Genomic DNA, 15,751 nt, shown 5'->3' with positions numbered 1-15,751 from the left:
AGATCAACTGGAGCTGTGCTGGTCAGTGAGGCAAGGCAGAGTAATACTTTGACACAGACTAGAAGGGCCTGTTTTCTGTGCTGCAATGTTCCATGGTCACCAAGTTGCTGTGTCTGAACTGAAGCTGATTGTAATGGTTACCTTAAGAGAGGGGTGGGGGGGGGGGGGGGGTGGGGGTGGGGAAGGGGGAGGGGTGGGGGAGGGGGAGGGGTGGGGGAGGGGGGGGGGTGGGAAAAAAAGCAAAAGACGATATACTGTACATTTAAAGTGCTGGAAAATCCAACATTTTATTGACTACATTTTTGTAACTACATAAACGCTGAAACATTTTAACACTGAAAAAGCATAATGACATCATCACTTGCTTTTTTTGCTTCGCAAACACAGCAGATGATATTGCACGGCATATAGTGAGAACATTAGCAAAGCTTCAAAACTAAATTAAAAGTTTTTAACGCGGTACAGGAAAGATACTTAGAAACGAACCAGAATAATGCCTATTGCATTAAACTCGCAGCTAGCACGAAAATACATAAGAAGCGCTTGACTAAGAGAAAGATTGACAAAATATCAGTAATAAACTGTAATCATATACAAGAATCACTTAGTTGGAAATGCAGATGCAAACGCATAAACTACTACCGCTTTCTAATTTGCAAAATGTCAGCAAATTTGTCTTTTTATCAAAACCTTTTTTTTAAAGCTTTTCTGATTTCATTGCTCTGGAAGAACTCCCTCCGGCTCTTGGAAGAGATACTATTAGCTATGCACCCTTCACCTGTTGATTGTCTTAGGCGCTCTCTTTTAGGTATTAACTCCAAGGCAATCTAACTTGAAAGCGGAAGTGCAAAAAAATGCTGTCCAATTCACCTTTCTCAACCCAGGGAACAAGAAACCTGAAAGTGTGCACTACTTGGTGGCAAGAGGGAGGGTTGAATTTCTTGGACCAAAGCGAAACGAGGTTGTGTCAATGCATCACCACCACCACATGCGTGAATCAGCTCTGGAAAATTGCCAACGCAACTCCGGCTTTGTACATTTGATCATTAAAACTCGCGTTACAACCTTTGTTGGTGACATCCCGTGTTTTATATCATTCCAACGATGGAAGGGGCAATGTCTTACAGCTCAGTTTATTAGTGCAGTTTAAAATTACGCTGTGTAGACCACAGTTGGAATTTGTCTATATATAAAATCGCCAACCCCAAACTTTTTCAGTTTATTTATGGCTAGGAAAATTCAGTGGACAAAAGGTTGATATTCATTGACCAAAAAAATTAAAGAGCTATCAACGTCTAACCAAACGTTCCCGCTTAATCAGAGGGGCACATGATTTCAGACTTTCGAGTCTATTAGTTAAATAAGCAGGTTTTCTGAAAACGAAGACTAGAAGAAAATAAGTCCTTGCATTAAAAAAAAAGATAAATACACGTTAAAATGCTGGTAAGTGCGTCAAATACAGTTTTATTAAATAATACAAAACAGTTTTTCAAAAATGGACCAGGGGTTTTTTTTTAAAGAAAAGGTCGGATATTGTATGGGGGTCGCCACTGCTCCAACAAGTGCAGGCATAAACACTCCAGGAACCCTTGGCGATTTGGGAAATAAAATCCATTTTGGTCACGGCCTCGATTATTGAACTTAAAGTGGGATTTATAGTTTCCAGCATCAGGTTAGGTTGCCAGTAAAGTTCTTCGCCCTCTGCTTTCTATCTATGCCCGTGCGAATGACAAATTAAAACAATGCTCAGACTTCACAAATCCCAGTGCTTTAAACATTGAACAAATTTAAAATTCTTTGGAAGTCTGCTTTTGCTTGACGAGAGACCCTCGCATATACTTTTAAAACACACAAAGTAAGAGACTTTAAACAAATCTTACAAGCCTTCTAAGAGACGAAGTGATAACTTCTACGATCATTGAGCCTTTTTTTGGGGGGCATTTTAATTCATTGAGATCTGACAGTGTTTGTAACACTTGACGCCTGCAAAGAGATTTCGGACCCTACTGGGCGCTGAACTCTAATAGACAGCATTTCTTCCCGGAACGCGAGAACAGAACCCATTACCTGCAGATTGTATCAGAAAGCGTCGGTGGCTCCGGGAACCTTATATACACTATTTTAAAGATGTACAGAATCATAAATTAATACAAGAATCAAAACGAATCTTCACATAAGACAAAGTGAATCAAAATAAATCACTGCACACAAACATTTTTGCAATACTTACACGCACCTCAGCAGAAAATGGCTTACCCTGTGAAAATACTATTTTAATCCAACATAAACCTATATTAATTGAACAGAAAAGTTAGGTTTCCTCCCAGAACCAACCCTGCACTAACTCCTCGTCTTCAAAATACTTCTTCCTCGAGCCCACCAGAGTTCTGCCAAATCTACAAAATAAATAATTATAAAGCTTTGAAGTAACGTTAACAATTATCAAACTATTAAGTTCTGCCTTATCACATAGACTCTCTATACAACATAACCCTAAAAATTTATTACCATGAGGTATCTTGAGAAATTGATAAGGAATGCACGGCCTGCGTTGTGTGAATACTCTGGGGCGCAAAAAGAGCTTTGGTTGTCAGCAAAAAAGTGGAAATATCCTTTGGTATCAAAGAAAGTTTCATTGCATGGTTGCGCTACAAAGCACCACGGTGAAAAGTTATTCCTTTTTTTCTATATAAGTGGCCTTTCTAGAGGCTGAGGTATTCAAGAGTAAGGTGAGAAGAGGTCAACAGCGGTTTAACACTTTGGTTCAAGCAAGGCACTCGTCCTGTGGTTTTACAAATGTTGCAATATGTCTGCCTATAACTTTTATGAAGAAGACTTCACACTGAGGGGTCAAGGAAAGAACGCCGAGTAGCCCACTCACGAAGGCCGTGCAAGAAAATTCTTTGGTATCGTCAAGGTGATTAAAATCACGTGTGGAAATCGAGTGAGGTAGCATCTTTGGTTCACACTATAAATAGTAGATCTTTACACATTTTTTACACGTGGAAGCAGCCACTTTCCCTTTGCTTCTTTGCCTTCATAATAGTAAATGATTACCAAATGTATCGTAAAGCTAACCACACCACAAGAAACACAAGGCCAGAATATTGTTAAACTCCGGATTATTATCCATAGCGAAGCCTCCTACGTTTGAACGCACCTGTCTGAATGTCACCTTCGAAAAACCACTAGTTCATTCTCTTTGAGCAAGGAGCCTCCTTCAACAAAACGAGACGGTTTGCTTTGGCTGTCGTGGAGACGTGAATGGGAAGGACGTTGATAACATTCAAGTTTATAGCAGGAAGTTAACAGTGGTGAAAAGTCATTCAAGTGGGGTAAATGACCAAAAACAAGAATGAACAGAAATGTCACCGTAACTTCACGACTCGGAAAATGACTCCAAATCAGGCTAATTTTGAAACCCTCATTTTAGAAACTAATTATGCCCACAAATAAGCCCAGAATAGATTCTCCAGGAAATTATTTAGTAGTGTCAAAAGGGGAGAAGTTTGGTAGGACCACCAATCTTAGCTGAAATTAAATACTTTGCGACGAAGGGCTCAAGCCCGAAACATTATGGTTTATCTTTGCTCCATCAAGGACACCGTTGAGTTTTTAAATTCATTCAGACTTTACGTGTTTTACTCCTATGTGGCATTTTCGAGAGAAGGGCTAATTTCTTATGTAATGCAGCAACCCACCTCCCACCACGTTGAAAGTGGCTGCGTTATGTAATTTGTCTTTTTCTTAGAAATGTACTCCATGTTGATACTTATTTGACAGGGGTTGATTGCCAAACAAAATAACCTTCAAATGCACAGACAATAGTGGGGTTCACTTGCACGTTAGACTTGAGGTAAAGAAGTTATTTTAATTGAGTCATTCCATTGGAAACGATCGTTCTTACAATTCAGAGATATATTCAATCCTTCACAATTATTTATGCAAGACACGAGTAATTTGGTTTATTTTAATCAGAAATATATAGTTATGGCACAGTAAAGCATCGTAGCGAGCGGTGGGGTTATAAGTCCATTTTAAAATCACAGGGTTGTTCGTCCTCTGGATCTGCGATTGATTGATTTTCGAGTCGACCTATCTGTGCAAGTATTTAATGCAATAAAATCTAGCCCATCTCTCACATACTATCCCTGTGTCGTGTCACGTGCCCTATGAGATTACTCCCCAAGAATCTTCTCCCACTTCATCCGATGGCATCAATATGTGATGAGCTATTCCTGAAGATTGATACCAATCCTATTGGTCGGGATAAAGAAAAACATGGACCTTTTGAATTGTAGCTCGCCGACAAGTGCAATGTTCCTGAATAAAGAGTTATCTTTGGTTCTTTAGCAGATTTTAAAGCACAAAGGGTAATATGTAACTGCAACTGGGTGACTGAAATGTTGCATCCTGTCAAGAATTATTCATATCTCGACTAAAACCTGAAGCATACCGTTCAGTAGCCCGGATTTGTATTCTACACAGCTCGATCTCTGTTCTGAATCACACAACAACTCGCGATGTTACCAGCACCGAACAGTAAAGTGCCCCACACCCACCCCTTTTCACTGGCGTATCTAACCAGATGGTTTTAATGCCAGCATTTGGAAATTGTATCTCAGAACACAACAAAATTTCTACAGGACTGACTTCCCAGAGTTATGTGCCATATCTTCCCTGGTCCAGGCGGATAAGGGACAAAAATGGAAACTTGCTTTGGAACGTGTTTTGTTGACCCACAATTCACGTAATATTGCATACTAGTTATAAATAATGAAGGGGACTTTATATTTTTTAAGTTGTTCACTTTAAAATAACTTGGCCGACATATTTCACAAACCATATGAATTGTTTTGTTTTCCCTAACATATAAGGAGGGGGGTAACTGAATGGCAATGTTAATTTTGTAGGCCATAGGGTTTCAGAACATATATTGTCAGGGAGTTAAATAGATTTACCCAAAACCATACTGGGCAGGTCACAGTGGTTTATGGGACTCTTTCCCATGGAATTTTTGGGTTAGGCCCATGCAAATGTCCTATTTCTGTTCCTGATCAGTACAGGTCGGTACACCTGATATATGTGCCGGGGAAAGATTTATAACTGATGTGTTCAATTGAGTATTCGTTCAATGTTTCACCCAAACGGACGCATCCTTTTTTGGTTTCTGTACCGATTTGGATAGCAAGGAACAGGGATAAAATTAATGATTTCCAAACCGATTCCACTGTTACTGGCAAAAGTCTGTAACATAAAGATTAGTGTTTCCAGTAAACTATTATATAATTAATTTAGTGTGCAAAATATATCGGATTAGAAAAGTTAGTAGATGAACGAAGCTCCCAGTACAACTCATATTTGTGCTTCTAGCGAAATCTCCCTGTCATTCATCCCTCTCTTTGTTATCCACCAGACATGTCATCTACAATACTGGGTTTGGTGTTACAGGACGGGGTTTTTTTTTTGGTTATCAGCTGTTACATATTTGTAGCATTTCCTCTGCTTGTCATACAAAGAGAATGCACTAGTGTGAGGTGACAGACCAGCTCTCGAGCGTTGAACTGTGTCCAGAATAGGAGCTTTCGCGTTCAACCAGCAAAGAGCTAGAATTCAATCACATTCCAAATGTACACAGAACAACTCCACAATTGTAAGGGCCATGCGTGAGCACAACCCACAGACCAGCTCCTTGCAAAGTCTCTGGCCACTGGCACGTACACTGGTATTTCTACACCATCGTGGTATATCCGAGGAAGTGAAATGGGTCCTTAGTTGAAATAATGTTCTTTTCATGACGATACTCCCAACGACGTTACAACCACACACACTGAATGATGAAGGTGTACGCCAGCGGCTTCATTTTTTTTGCAAAAGTCATAATAAAGTGTTGGAGAACGGAGTCCTAACGCAGGTCAATTAAGTCTTTGGTTTCGTTGGGCATATAAATATTATATTGTCTTTGAGTTAATTAATTAAACCTGCTGCCTTGGAGGTCCTGGTCATTTATTTTAAAGCTATTCCACCGAGGTTTAGTCCGGGGGTTCTCCTTCATGCTTTGGTGCAAGTGCTTGATGAGGAAGATGAGTTGACTGAGTTGGAGCTGCCGTCGTCCTGCCACTTATCCAAACTCCTCCGACGTGCGTTCATAAAGAAATTGCTGACGGTGCTCAGCTCCAAACCCAGTTGCTGGGAAATGGTTATTTGCAATTCTTTGGACGGACGCTTGTTTTCTTTGAATATTGCGTGTAGAGTTCTACGCTGAACATCGGTGAACACCAGCCGAGGTTTCTTGGGCGCGGCGCCCCTTTCTTTAACATTCTCCTGCTCCTTCCGTTTGCACGCTGCAAGGCAAAGGCGTAATATTAACCGATACCCATCCACAACGCTGGAGAAAACACCAGACAACGCCAAGGTGAGAAACAGTGGCAGCGGTCTAAAATCAATATCGAATTGCATTATTTGGACCGGCCGTTCTTAATTTTCAAATAAGTTCTCAATTAGTCATTTAACGATTGGAGATTTCACTCGCAAGGAGGTTTTGGTCAATTTTGGGTCCATTAGTAACAATTTAAATATAACGTGCATAATTGGGGGTGTTGACGACACGCAAGTCACCGCCAAAAGAGTTCTCCAGAACAGTATTTAAATACACGTGTCAACATCAAAACATTTTCAACATGGGGTGAACATTTTTACAAACATTGACAAATATCATATCAGGCCAACCAACTCATTCTGATTGTTAACTCTGCAGTTATTTTCTATGTTACCTTGTCTAGAACCATCTGACTCCAAGTCCGCGTCCACTTCTTCGGTTGCCTCCCTATCCAGGAATTCGCCCAACTCCCTCGAGTAAAGTTGCCAGGTTGTAGTTGCCCTGTACCTGGCGTCATTTTGTCTCCCAAACTGGCTCCCTTTATGTGTAAAAACAAACGGACGCCGGAATTTGATTTGAGGGTGGATAGACTTTTGATTTTTTTTTTCTTTTTGTTGTAAGGTGAAATAAACCAACCGGACAAAGCCGATGAAGAGACGGAAAAAAAAAAGGATGTGCATATACAATATAAAGATTCCTGACCACAGCGAAATGAAATTCATCGAAGAATCACAAGATGGCACAGTTCTAACCGATTTCCATCTGGTCACTTCTCGGAAAACGAACTGCATATTAGAGACAAATTCGAGATTAACTGGATAAAAGCAGTTTCCTGCAAACTGAGTATTAACTTCGGACCTAATCGAAAATGTTATAAGTTCCATAACTGTATCAATGTACCAAATGTATTAATTTTATAAATCCAATGCATCAAAAGAACATTTTGGAAATAAATTTCGCATCCCACAATAAACAGTTTGCTCTATGATACAGCGAAAGTCTTTGCAAATTTCTTTCGATTTCAACCTTTGGAACCACCAGAGCCAAAAAGAAGCTCGCTTGCGCTTGGAAGGCATTCTTTGACTTTAAAGTGATCGTTATTAATGAAAACCTTTCAGTTGTCAGCAAAAATTGAGTTGTGACTGTCCAATGAAATATGCAGACTCATCTCGGGAGGTAAGAGACTCGTTCCACGCGGAGGCACACCTGACCTGCAGCCCAACATAAATATAGAGCTGTCACTTTATTTATCATGTAAATAACTAGGGGGAAGAAAGAAATATCGATCAAAATTGCAACCCAAGGTCGTCGTTTTAAATGGGATGCGAACTTTCAGAAAGAACATTTGAAGTGTTGCAATGGACTGAAGGAAGCCGCGGAGCTGTCCACGGTGCTGAACGCGGACCCACCCCCCCCCCCCCCCCCCCCCTCAGCGATAACACCACGGGAGTGAGCAATGTTTCAGCTCCCTGTCCATTTAAATCCTTTCAAAGACAATCCGAGATTGAAACATCACAATCAAACATTACACAAGATTTCAATCCACATTAGAGTTAAAGCAATCATCCAATTAATTTCTCTTTCTACCAAATTGTTTACAAAACAGAGTCGCCAATATTACGGTTAATCTCTGCCGAACTTTGAAATCACCCAGAAGATTGGTGATGCGTTGAGTAATCCATAATTATGCATTGGCTCAATTCCCCCAGATTGCTGCCTCTCGCCCACAGCTTGTTATATGATTCCTGGTACTAAACGACCTCACTGCTGTAAACAGGGATGTTTACATCTATAAATATGTATCCAGTTCCTGACGTCAGGGGTCGAAGCGACCAGGTGGTGGCGCACCCGTCCTTTGGAACGCAGCGATGGTGACGAAAAAGCTTTAATCTTTAAAGATTCTGATTAGTTTTAATGCTTCCTATGTGCCCAACATATTTTTTATTACTTAAGTGGACGGATCGGAAAGATGGAAAAAAAAAACTGAAAGATACAAAACTTGGGACAGAAAGGCACAATTTTCCCTCTTTATATGTGATTTCCCCCCCTCCCCCCTCCGAAGGATTAAAAGTATTTCTTTCCAAGATCTCAATATCTGGAATTTAACAAATATGCCATTGTTATCCACTCAGATATTACAACAGCGAAGGAACATCGTTGCTTATAAATAAAATGATATGAAAATAAACTGGTATACATAACCACTATGGATATTTCCAAGGAGCATCTCTGGTCACAAGGTGTCTGGAATAATAACTGAACAAATTAGAGCAAACCCCTGCTGAAGAGCCTTGAATACAAGCTGTGCCAAGTTCTCTGCTGCCACAGGGCGTCCCCCTTTGCCTCCCCTTAATTGCTCCCACCTCATTTGACCTAAATCAATCACTTCGCTCAAATTAGATATAGGCAGATAACACTTTAAACTTCATCATTTAACTATTAATTACAACTGTTGTCATATTTGTAAGTGCTAAAAGGCTATCAATTGTGCTTTTAATTATTTACTGAAACCTAATCGAGACGAACATTTTGCACAAATGGGCGCAGAATGAACCAACAAGAGCTTGTAACTCTATTCCAGAACCCCAGTTTGAGAGTGCGTTTTGGTTTTAATATGATCGAACCCCACCAACACTTGTACGTGTGGCATTCATTTTCTGTACAAAGACAAGCAATCGAATACAGTACACAATGGAGTTACATAAACTGTAGAATTCTTAGCAATAGATTAAAGGTCAAATATTTGGAAGCTGTGCTCTATTTAAAAAATCATTAATATCTTTAAATAGGTGATTGTGTTACCTGCTGGAACATCACCAACATCGTTTTAATGCAGGTAAATGTCTTGAATTTAGATAAACATTAACAGAAAGCAAATGTGGTTGGATATTAAGTAGTTATAAATCAATGAGATTACAAGGACACTGTCAAGCAAAATCAGGAAATGTCACAGGTGTAGAACTTTCCCAGAGTCCAAGCATTTATCTTAAAATATTCCATAATTCGTATCACTTATCTTATCTTTACAATGCAAACAAGCAAACTGCAAACAGTGGAAACCAATGTTTTCAAATGTAACCAAGTTTATGAGAGCCCCAAATCTTCCAACCAAATGGCGCTCTTCGGATTACACAAAGAAGCTCGCCAGACTCTAGGAGTTGCTGGGGTGTTTTGGGCTCAGACAAAGCGCAGAAGTGCACATCTGTACACTTACACAGAAGGGGATTTCTAGGTCAGAATTTTAATTAAATAATTAATCACAAGAGACCTTGCTGGAAAGTACATCCGATAATTCTTGAAACATATCAAGGCCTTGTTAGAAAAGACAGCGGAAATAATTAACAATTTCAGGTTTCCAAGCAACACAATATAAAATATAGGAGCTATACACTGAGGAAATTATTCACAGTCAAATGAGTGCTTCACAATTTAAGTTGAACATTTAAAAGAAAGGCGATGACCTTGGTCTAATTGGGACCCAGAAACAAATGAAAATAATGAATTTCCAATATTATCCATGATGACTTGTAGCACAGTTTCTGCAAAAATGAGCGAATAATCGCCAATTTTATGTCATATAAAATTGTTCTAATAGTCTGGAAACATCTACGTATGTGACATTACAACATACCTTTCAAACGCTGGAACAAAAATTTGATTTGATTAATAGTTGTTGGAATTTACGCCAATCGCATTCTGTAGATCAGCTCATTTTTGCGTCTATAAATGATTGTTCGGAATCAGCTACTTGCAGGGAATGTGATGATAAGACAAAGCGAATGCGGATAACTGTTGGAATCACGAGGAGAAATCGCTGTCTCTTTTCATAAATTAGATGTGCACTAATTCGGTTTTAAATGTACCCTTAAACCCGTGACATTTGTGCATCTCACGGTTGCATCGGACGCTGCCGAAGATATTGTGTTAATATTTACACAAAATACCGACCCAAAAGCCTGTTGATAACGTTTAGCTGTTGATGCATAACAGATTCCTATTTATCTGGTATGAGTACATGTCCTCCATCTAGAGATCCCAATACTTGCACAGATAACACGCCGAGAAATTCATACCAAAGGTCCCCAAATTTGCGTCTTGAGGTGCAACTCATGGGCGTCATAGAGAAGCGCTCTATAAATGACCTAAGTTATGTAATTAACTAATTTGAATATAACGTAAACAAAAAACCCTGCGTGGTCATTAGTGATTTTTTTTCAATGAGATTTAGATTATATTTTGAATTCTTTGAAAATAATTGCCATGATTTATTTCACATTCCCATTTCTTAATGAAATGGCAATGCCATCAAATGAAATTCTCGAGATTCATTATCTCTGTATCTAAGTTACAACGCATGCTATGAAGATTAAAATCTATATTCCGATAGAGTGGGGAAAGGAGAAATATTTTTGAACAAAGTACGCAGGGCCTTGTGGAATTAATTCCTTGCTTATGCATCTGTCAACAACAACATGCTGAATGGGCCATTGAAAAAATTGTTGCTACCACCCCCAGAAAAGCCATATTATTCCCAATACTTTGACCAATGTCACTTCCAAGTTAATATTTGAATATTACTTATTAGGGTGCGTTCAAGATTTGCCATCTAACCTGACGGGTTAACTGTGAACCCAGGTGTGACCCGCTTTTAACATGTAACCAAATAAAACTAAAATCCTAAAAAGTGTGCAGGAATATTTCTTAAACCAAGTGAGTGTGAAGAGGAACATCTGAATTATGAAAGAACAAAGTGGAATGTAAAGAGGTCAGCCTTGCAATTAGTATCTTCTGCTTGCATTTGAAGGCGATACAGGAAGTGTCAAGACCTCAATATTCCTTACATGTAACTACCAATTTTGAGACTGTTTGCGGGAGGTTCAATGTAATCTCGGTACAAGAAATTCCCCCAGGGATTCGTAGGAAGAGGCAAACACAGGAGGTTAGCGCGACAAAGCAAGAAGCGATCTGGATGAACCGCACATCTCACTCCGTCATTGAAATGGTTTCGACCTCTTCACTGGCGACGTTAAACAAAATGTGTCATCTATAAAGCACTGAAACTCGGTGGTGTTCAGGCGCAGAACCGTAAGAAAAGAGGTGGGGGGGGGGGGGGGGAAACACTCGGATTGGCAGTGATCACTCCCTTACAATAAGCTTTAAAGGTTCAGTGTATTAACACTCCCAAAGATCAAAACACAGCCAAGTGGCATTCAAGTCAATGAAACATTTTTAGGGCTTCGAATATGGAACACAGAGTGAACCAAAAGTCTGCAGACGTTTTGTTGACTATGCTATGAAGACACAATTGTTCCTTCTGGAATTTTATGGAAATTATTTATTTGGAAAATAAGTATTGGAATTTGGTGTGTGTAAATAATTTCTGCAGAAAGATTATTTTTTATATTCAGAGATATACATCTTTCATTTAATGTTTCAAGGAGGATCTGAGTTATTCAGTGTGAAATAGTAAATAATAAATGAATTGACTGAATAATAGATTACAGGTTAGGATAGCTTTTCATCAGGTAGTTATGTTTAGCAGCAATAAATATAACAGCTCAGCGTAAACATTTACTACTTAATGGACAGCGAAAAATCGCAATGTCAGAGATGGTGCAACTAACCACCGCGACTTCCTTCTTGAAGGCCACGGCGCATTAAAATAAATGCATATTAACAAGGCAACGTGAACGACTGAGGTGATTAGCAATCCAAATCAGTGTGTGGGTATTTTCTGTTGAAATGGAGACGTGACCTGTTCCAGTATCAGCCAACCCGCCTTGGCAGCGTTTACCTTCTGATAACACCCATAAGACTCCACAACATTTTCTAATTCAAGTGGCTGTTTCCAGTATCGATCCATGCAAAGAAATGTAGACTGAGGTCGACAAAATTGTCGTAAAAATACACTCAAGGCAGCGTCTAAAAATCGAACAATACGAATGTTATCAATCGTTCGATGGAGATTTCTTGCCTGTTATTTACTCACGCATGCTCTCTTTGGAATTGAATTTGGATTAAATGATGGAACACAAAGAACTCGGGATAGATAATTTAAATACATGTATATGGTTTCGTTGCTTTGAGGAAGCTAAATTTTAAAAAGGCAATATTCAAATTCTCCACCCCTCAACTTGATTTTATGAAGAAGCATGTAAAAACAAGCTCGGTTCTTCATCGAATCATTTTTGTAAACGGAGGTTAGAGTATTAATTAAACAAAAAACATTTTGGGATTTAACCCTCGGGATCTTATTGTAACACCGATCAATTTCCAAATAAACGATAACCAGGCCACTAATGCACAGCAATTGGCATTAAAACCAAAATAAAGTTACTAAAACATTTTACATGCGGAGTCATGCACATTAATTGCTTTCCTGTTGATAGAAACATGTTTCATGATTACCAATGTCACACAGACGCGAGCAACTACAGAAACAGCCATCCTTTGTGCACCTAGACCTGAATTAAAATTGGCCGCAAGTGCACGTCAGAGTCTGTGTGAAATGGATCACTGCTCCTGGTTCTACCTCACACTGACTGCCTTTCATTCTCTTGGGAAAAATTAATAGAGACCTATCAGTTAATTAACAAAGCTTCACGGAGGGCCACACCGAGAGGACAACCCCAGACTTCCCTCACTCGCTACCGCACAGTCAAAAACTAACAATTCGCACTCTGTGTTGTTCAATCGATGGCTGCAAATTTAATGCTCGGTAAAATTATGGGGCTCGAAATGACGCCAATTAATATCAGTTCATTGTCAATCCAGAGAGCCAGTTATTGACTCTCATGACTTAAAAAAAAAAGAATATTTGGATCTTGGTCTCTCCTGGTTCTCGATTTAGGTTTCGCACCGCTACTGCATTGGGGGGTGGGGATTCATTGTCAAAGACATTTGGATGAAAACCTTGTCTTGAAAGTATGCAATGGAATGACATTTTGCGAGATGTTTGGGATTCGGATAGACTGCGGCGCGAATGGTGCCAATGGACCGATCGAGAAACACAGGAGTATAACAAGAGTAAAACAGGAGTAATCCAGGGTCAGGGCGTCGCAAAAACTTCAACTGGGTATACGTATAAAAAACGCTATGAGGCGAGTGTGAGACTTTCGTGGGATGGGATGCGGACCAATGCAAAGGACTGAGATGTGATTCTGCATCATTTATTTTCTGTGCTGTAGTTTTGGGTGGGTAGGTGGGTGCAGGTCAGTGGGACTAACGGAAGGATGTCTCGGCACAGACTAGAAGGGCCGAACGGCCGGTTTTCTGTTCTGTGGTTCTATTTCCCAGTTCATTTATTTACTGAGACCACCATGATGTCCGAGCACAAGACGCATTGACACGGCGAACTCTGCTTACCTGCCAAGCGAAGGGCCGACATTCGCTGGAACTCGGGCTCCTGCAGCCATTTCCACATGCGCCTGAAGGTCTCCCGGCCCGATTTGAGCTTACTCCAAGGCTTGGGATTCCGCAGTAAGTCGGACAGGGTGCCCTGCGAGCGACACAGCACCCGTTGCGCGAAAATGGCTTGCGGGATGCTGTAACGCTTGAGCTCGGTGGTGATCCTCTGAGCTACCTCTTTGGTGTTGATCTCCTCCAGCTGGCTCGACCCGCCGCCTCCTCCTCCTCCACCACCACCACCACCACCTCCCCCTCCTCCTCCGCCCGCCTGCGACCCGTTGGAGGAGGGGGGCGGCTGCTCGCCCCTCGCCGAGCCCAGGACCTGCCCGTGGCCCTGTGCGTGCGGGTGGACGTGGGGGTGGTGGTGAAGCCCGTTGATGGGGACCATGCCTACTGACGGAGGGCTGAGTCCGCGGCTCAGATGCTGCTCTGCTCGGCCCAGCATGCCCGGGTGGCCGTCGAAGCCGTTCGGGGTCAGCATCTTGTCAGCGGGCAGGGGTCCTGCGTGCCCGTAAGGTGGCAGACCGTGCTGGGAGTTGTGGATGGTGCCCAGGCCGTTGGCCAGAGGGGAGCCGGAGAGCGGGGACAGGCTCTGAGCCATGCCGCTCATATCCTTGTGATAGTGGCTGTACAGATTGTTCATTGAAGACAAGCCTCTGTCGTCCCTCATCAGGGTGAAACTGCCGCTCACGTTGCCGGCCAGCCGTTGGTGGTGGTGGTGGTGGTGGTGGGGGAACTTGTCGGACACGGTGGAGATGGGGGGCAGCGGCTGCAGCGGGGTCAGCGTCGTGTAAGTGCTGCTCATCCCCGCCACCGTCTCGCAAGCCATGGTCATGGTCGGGTGCAGCGGGGCGGCCAGTGCGTGGTCCGGTGGCCGGTGGTAGTCGCCGGTACCGTCCAGAATCGAAGCCATGCTGGACACCATGGAGCGAGCGTGGACCGGCAGATTCCGATGGCCAATCGAGCGGCTGTGCGGGCTGGGGCTACTCAGCAGGTCGCTCGGCTGCACCGCTTCATGAGGCACCCCATGTAAATCGCCCAGGTTCTCCATCGTCAGCTGAGCATTCATGGTTCGCACACGGTTTTACACCAGACATCTAGCTGGCGTGACCCAGGCACATCTCCACTTCAAGGTGCACACTTTGCATTTCATTCATTCATTCATTTATTACTCCCGATTTACTCTATTGTTTTCCCCACCAGCCCCCCAGACTTCGCCACCACTCCCCCCCCCCCCCTCTCTTGCTTTGCTAATAAGGCTCCCCTCCCACCAATTCAATATTTCTTGGGTCAATTTGTTGCTTAAAACGCCAGTAGCCGCGGTGCCAGCCCGCTCCCGTCCTTCGTCGCCTCTGCAGCCATGTCTTCGCTGTGTGTGTTCGATCCACACTTCGCTCGTCTTTGGCCCCCCGAGCCGTCGCTGCAACCCTCCCCCATCCTCCACACCCCCCCCTCCAACTACATCCCCCCCTCCCCCTCCTTTCAGCCCTCCCCAACCACTCTCTCTCTCTCTCTCTCCCCCGTCTTCAGCCGCCCGCGGTGCGCACTCCCCATCTGCGCACTCCTCGGCAAGCCGCCCTGACGCCAATTGGAGAGGGCTATTTACTTCCGGGTTCCCCACCTCAACACAAAATTGAGAGAGAGCCAGAGAGGGGGTTGGAAATCAAATCAAATCACAGCCTCCTGTTTAAACCAGCCCTGGCTGCAAGCTCCACACAGCCCCCGGCTCCTTCCCCCACCCACCCCCCCAACTGCCCTGGTACCAAACACACATTGCACCCAACAGCAAATTCTCCATCTGAGACTCCGAATGGTTTTGGCATATGCATTTTATTCCATGCAATTTTATTTTTAACGCTCTTTAATTAGACAATGTACAGAACAGACTGGATCGTGTGTAAACAAAATTAATACTGACCCGACATTGCTCAGCAGTCGAGATATTTAAATAAGGGCACCAAACCG

The 15,751-nt window shown here is 42.3% G+C and overlaps 1 protein-coding gene across 4 annotated transcripts; it reads right to left on the bottom strand.

The window, feature by feature from the left end:
* Positions 1 to 295: 295 nt before the first annotated feature.
* onecut1 (one cut homeobox 1) lies at positions 296 to 14,964 on the bottom strand. 4 transcript variants are annotated; one of them, XM_069912101.1, is made up of 3 exons: positions 13,745 to 14,964; positions 6,774 to 6,917; positions 296 to 6,344 (listed from the first exon to the last, which is right to left on the bottom strand). In XM_069912101.1, the coding sequence occupies exons 1-3, from the start codon at positions 14,853 to 14,855 to the stop codon at positions 6,052 to 6,054; spliced, it is 1,548 nt and encodes a 515-aa protein (XP_069768202.1). In that variant the 5' UTR covers positions 14,856 to 14,964; the 3' UTR covers positions 296 to 6,051. The 4 variants fall into 4 exon arrangements, with proteins under 4 accessions (XP_069768202.1, XP_069768203.1, XP_069768205.1 ...); XM_069912102.1 differs by lacking the exon at positions 6,774 to 6,917; XM_069912104.1 differs by lacking the exons at positions 296 to 6,344; positions 6,774 to 6,917 and adding an exon at positions 7,034 to 7,164.
* Between the last annotated feature and the right edge of the window lie 787 nt (positions 14,965 to 15,751).

Source organism: Narcine bancroftii, chromosome 14, assembly GCF_036971445.1.
Source record: "Narcine bancroftii isolate sNarBan1 chromosome 14, sNarBan1.hap1, whole genome shotgun sequence".
Taxonomy (NCBI): domain Eukaryota; kingdom Metazoa; phylum Chordata; class Chondrichthyes; order Torpediniformes; family Narcinidae; genus Narcine; species Narcine bancroftii.
Note: the sequence above shows the minus strand (reverse complement) of the source record. Positions and strands in the feature narration are given on the sequence as shown.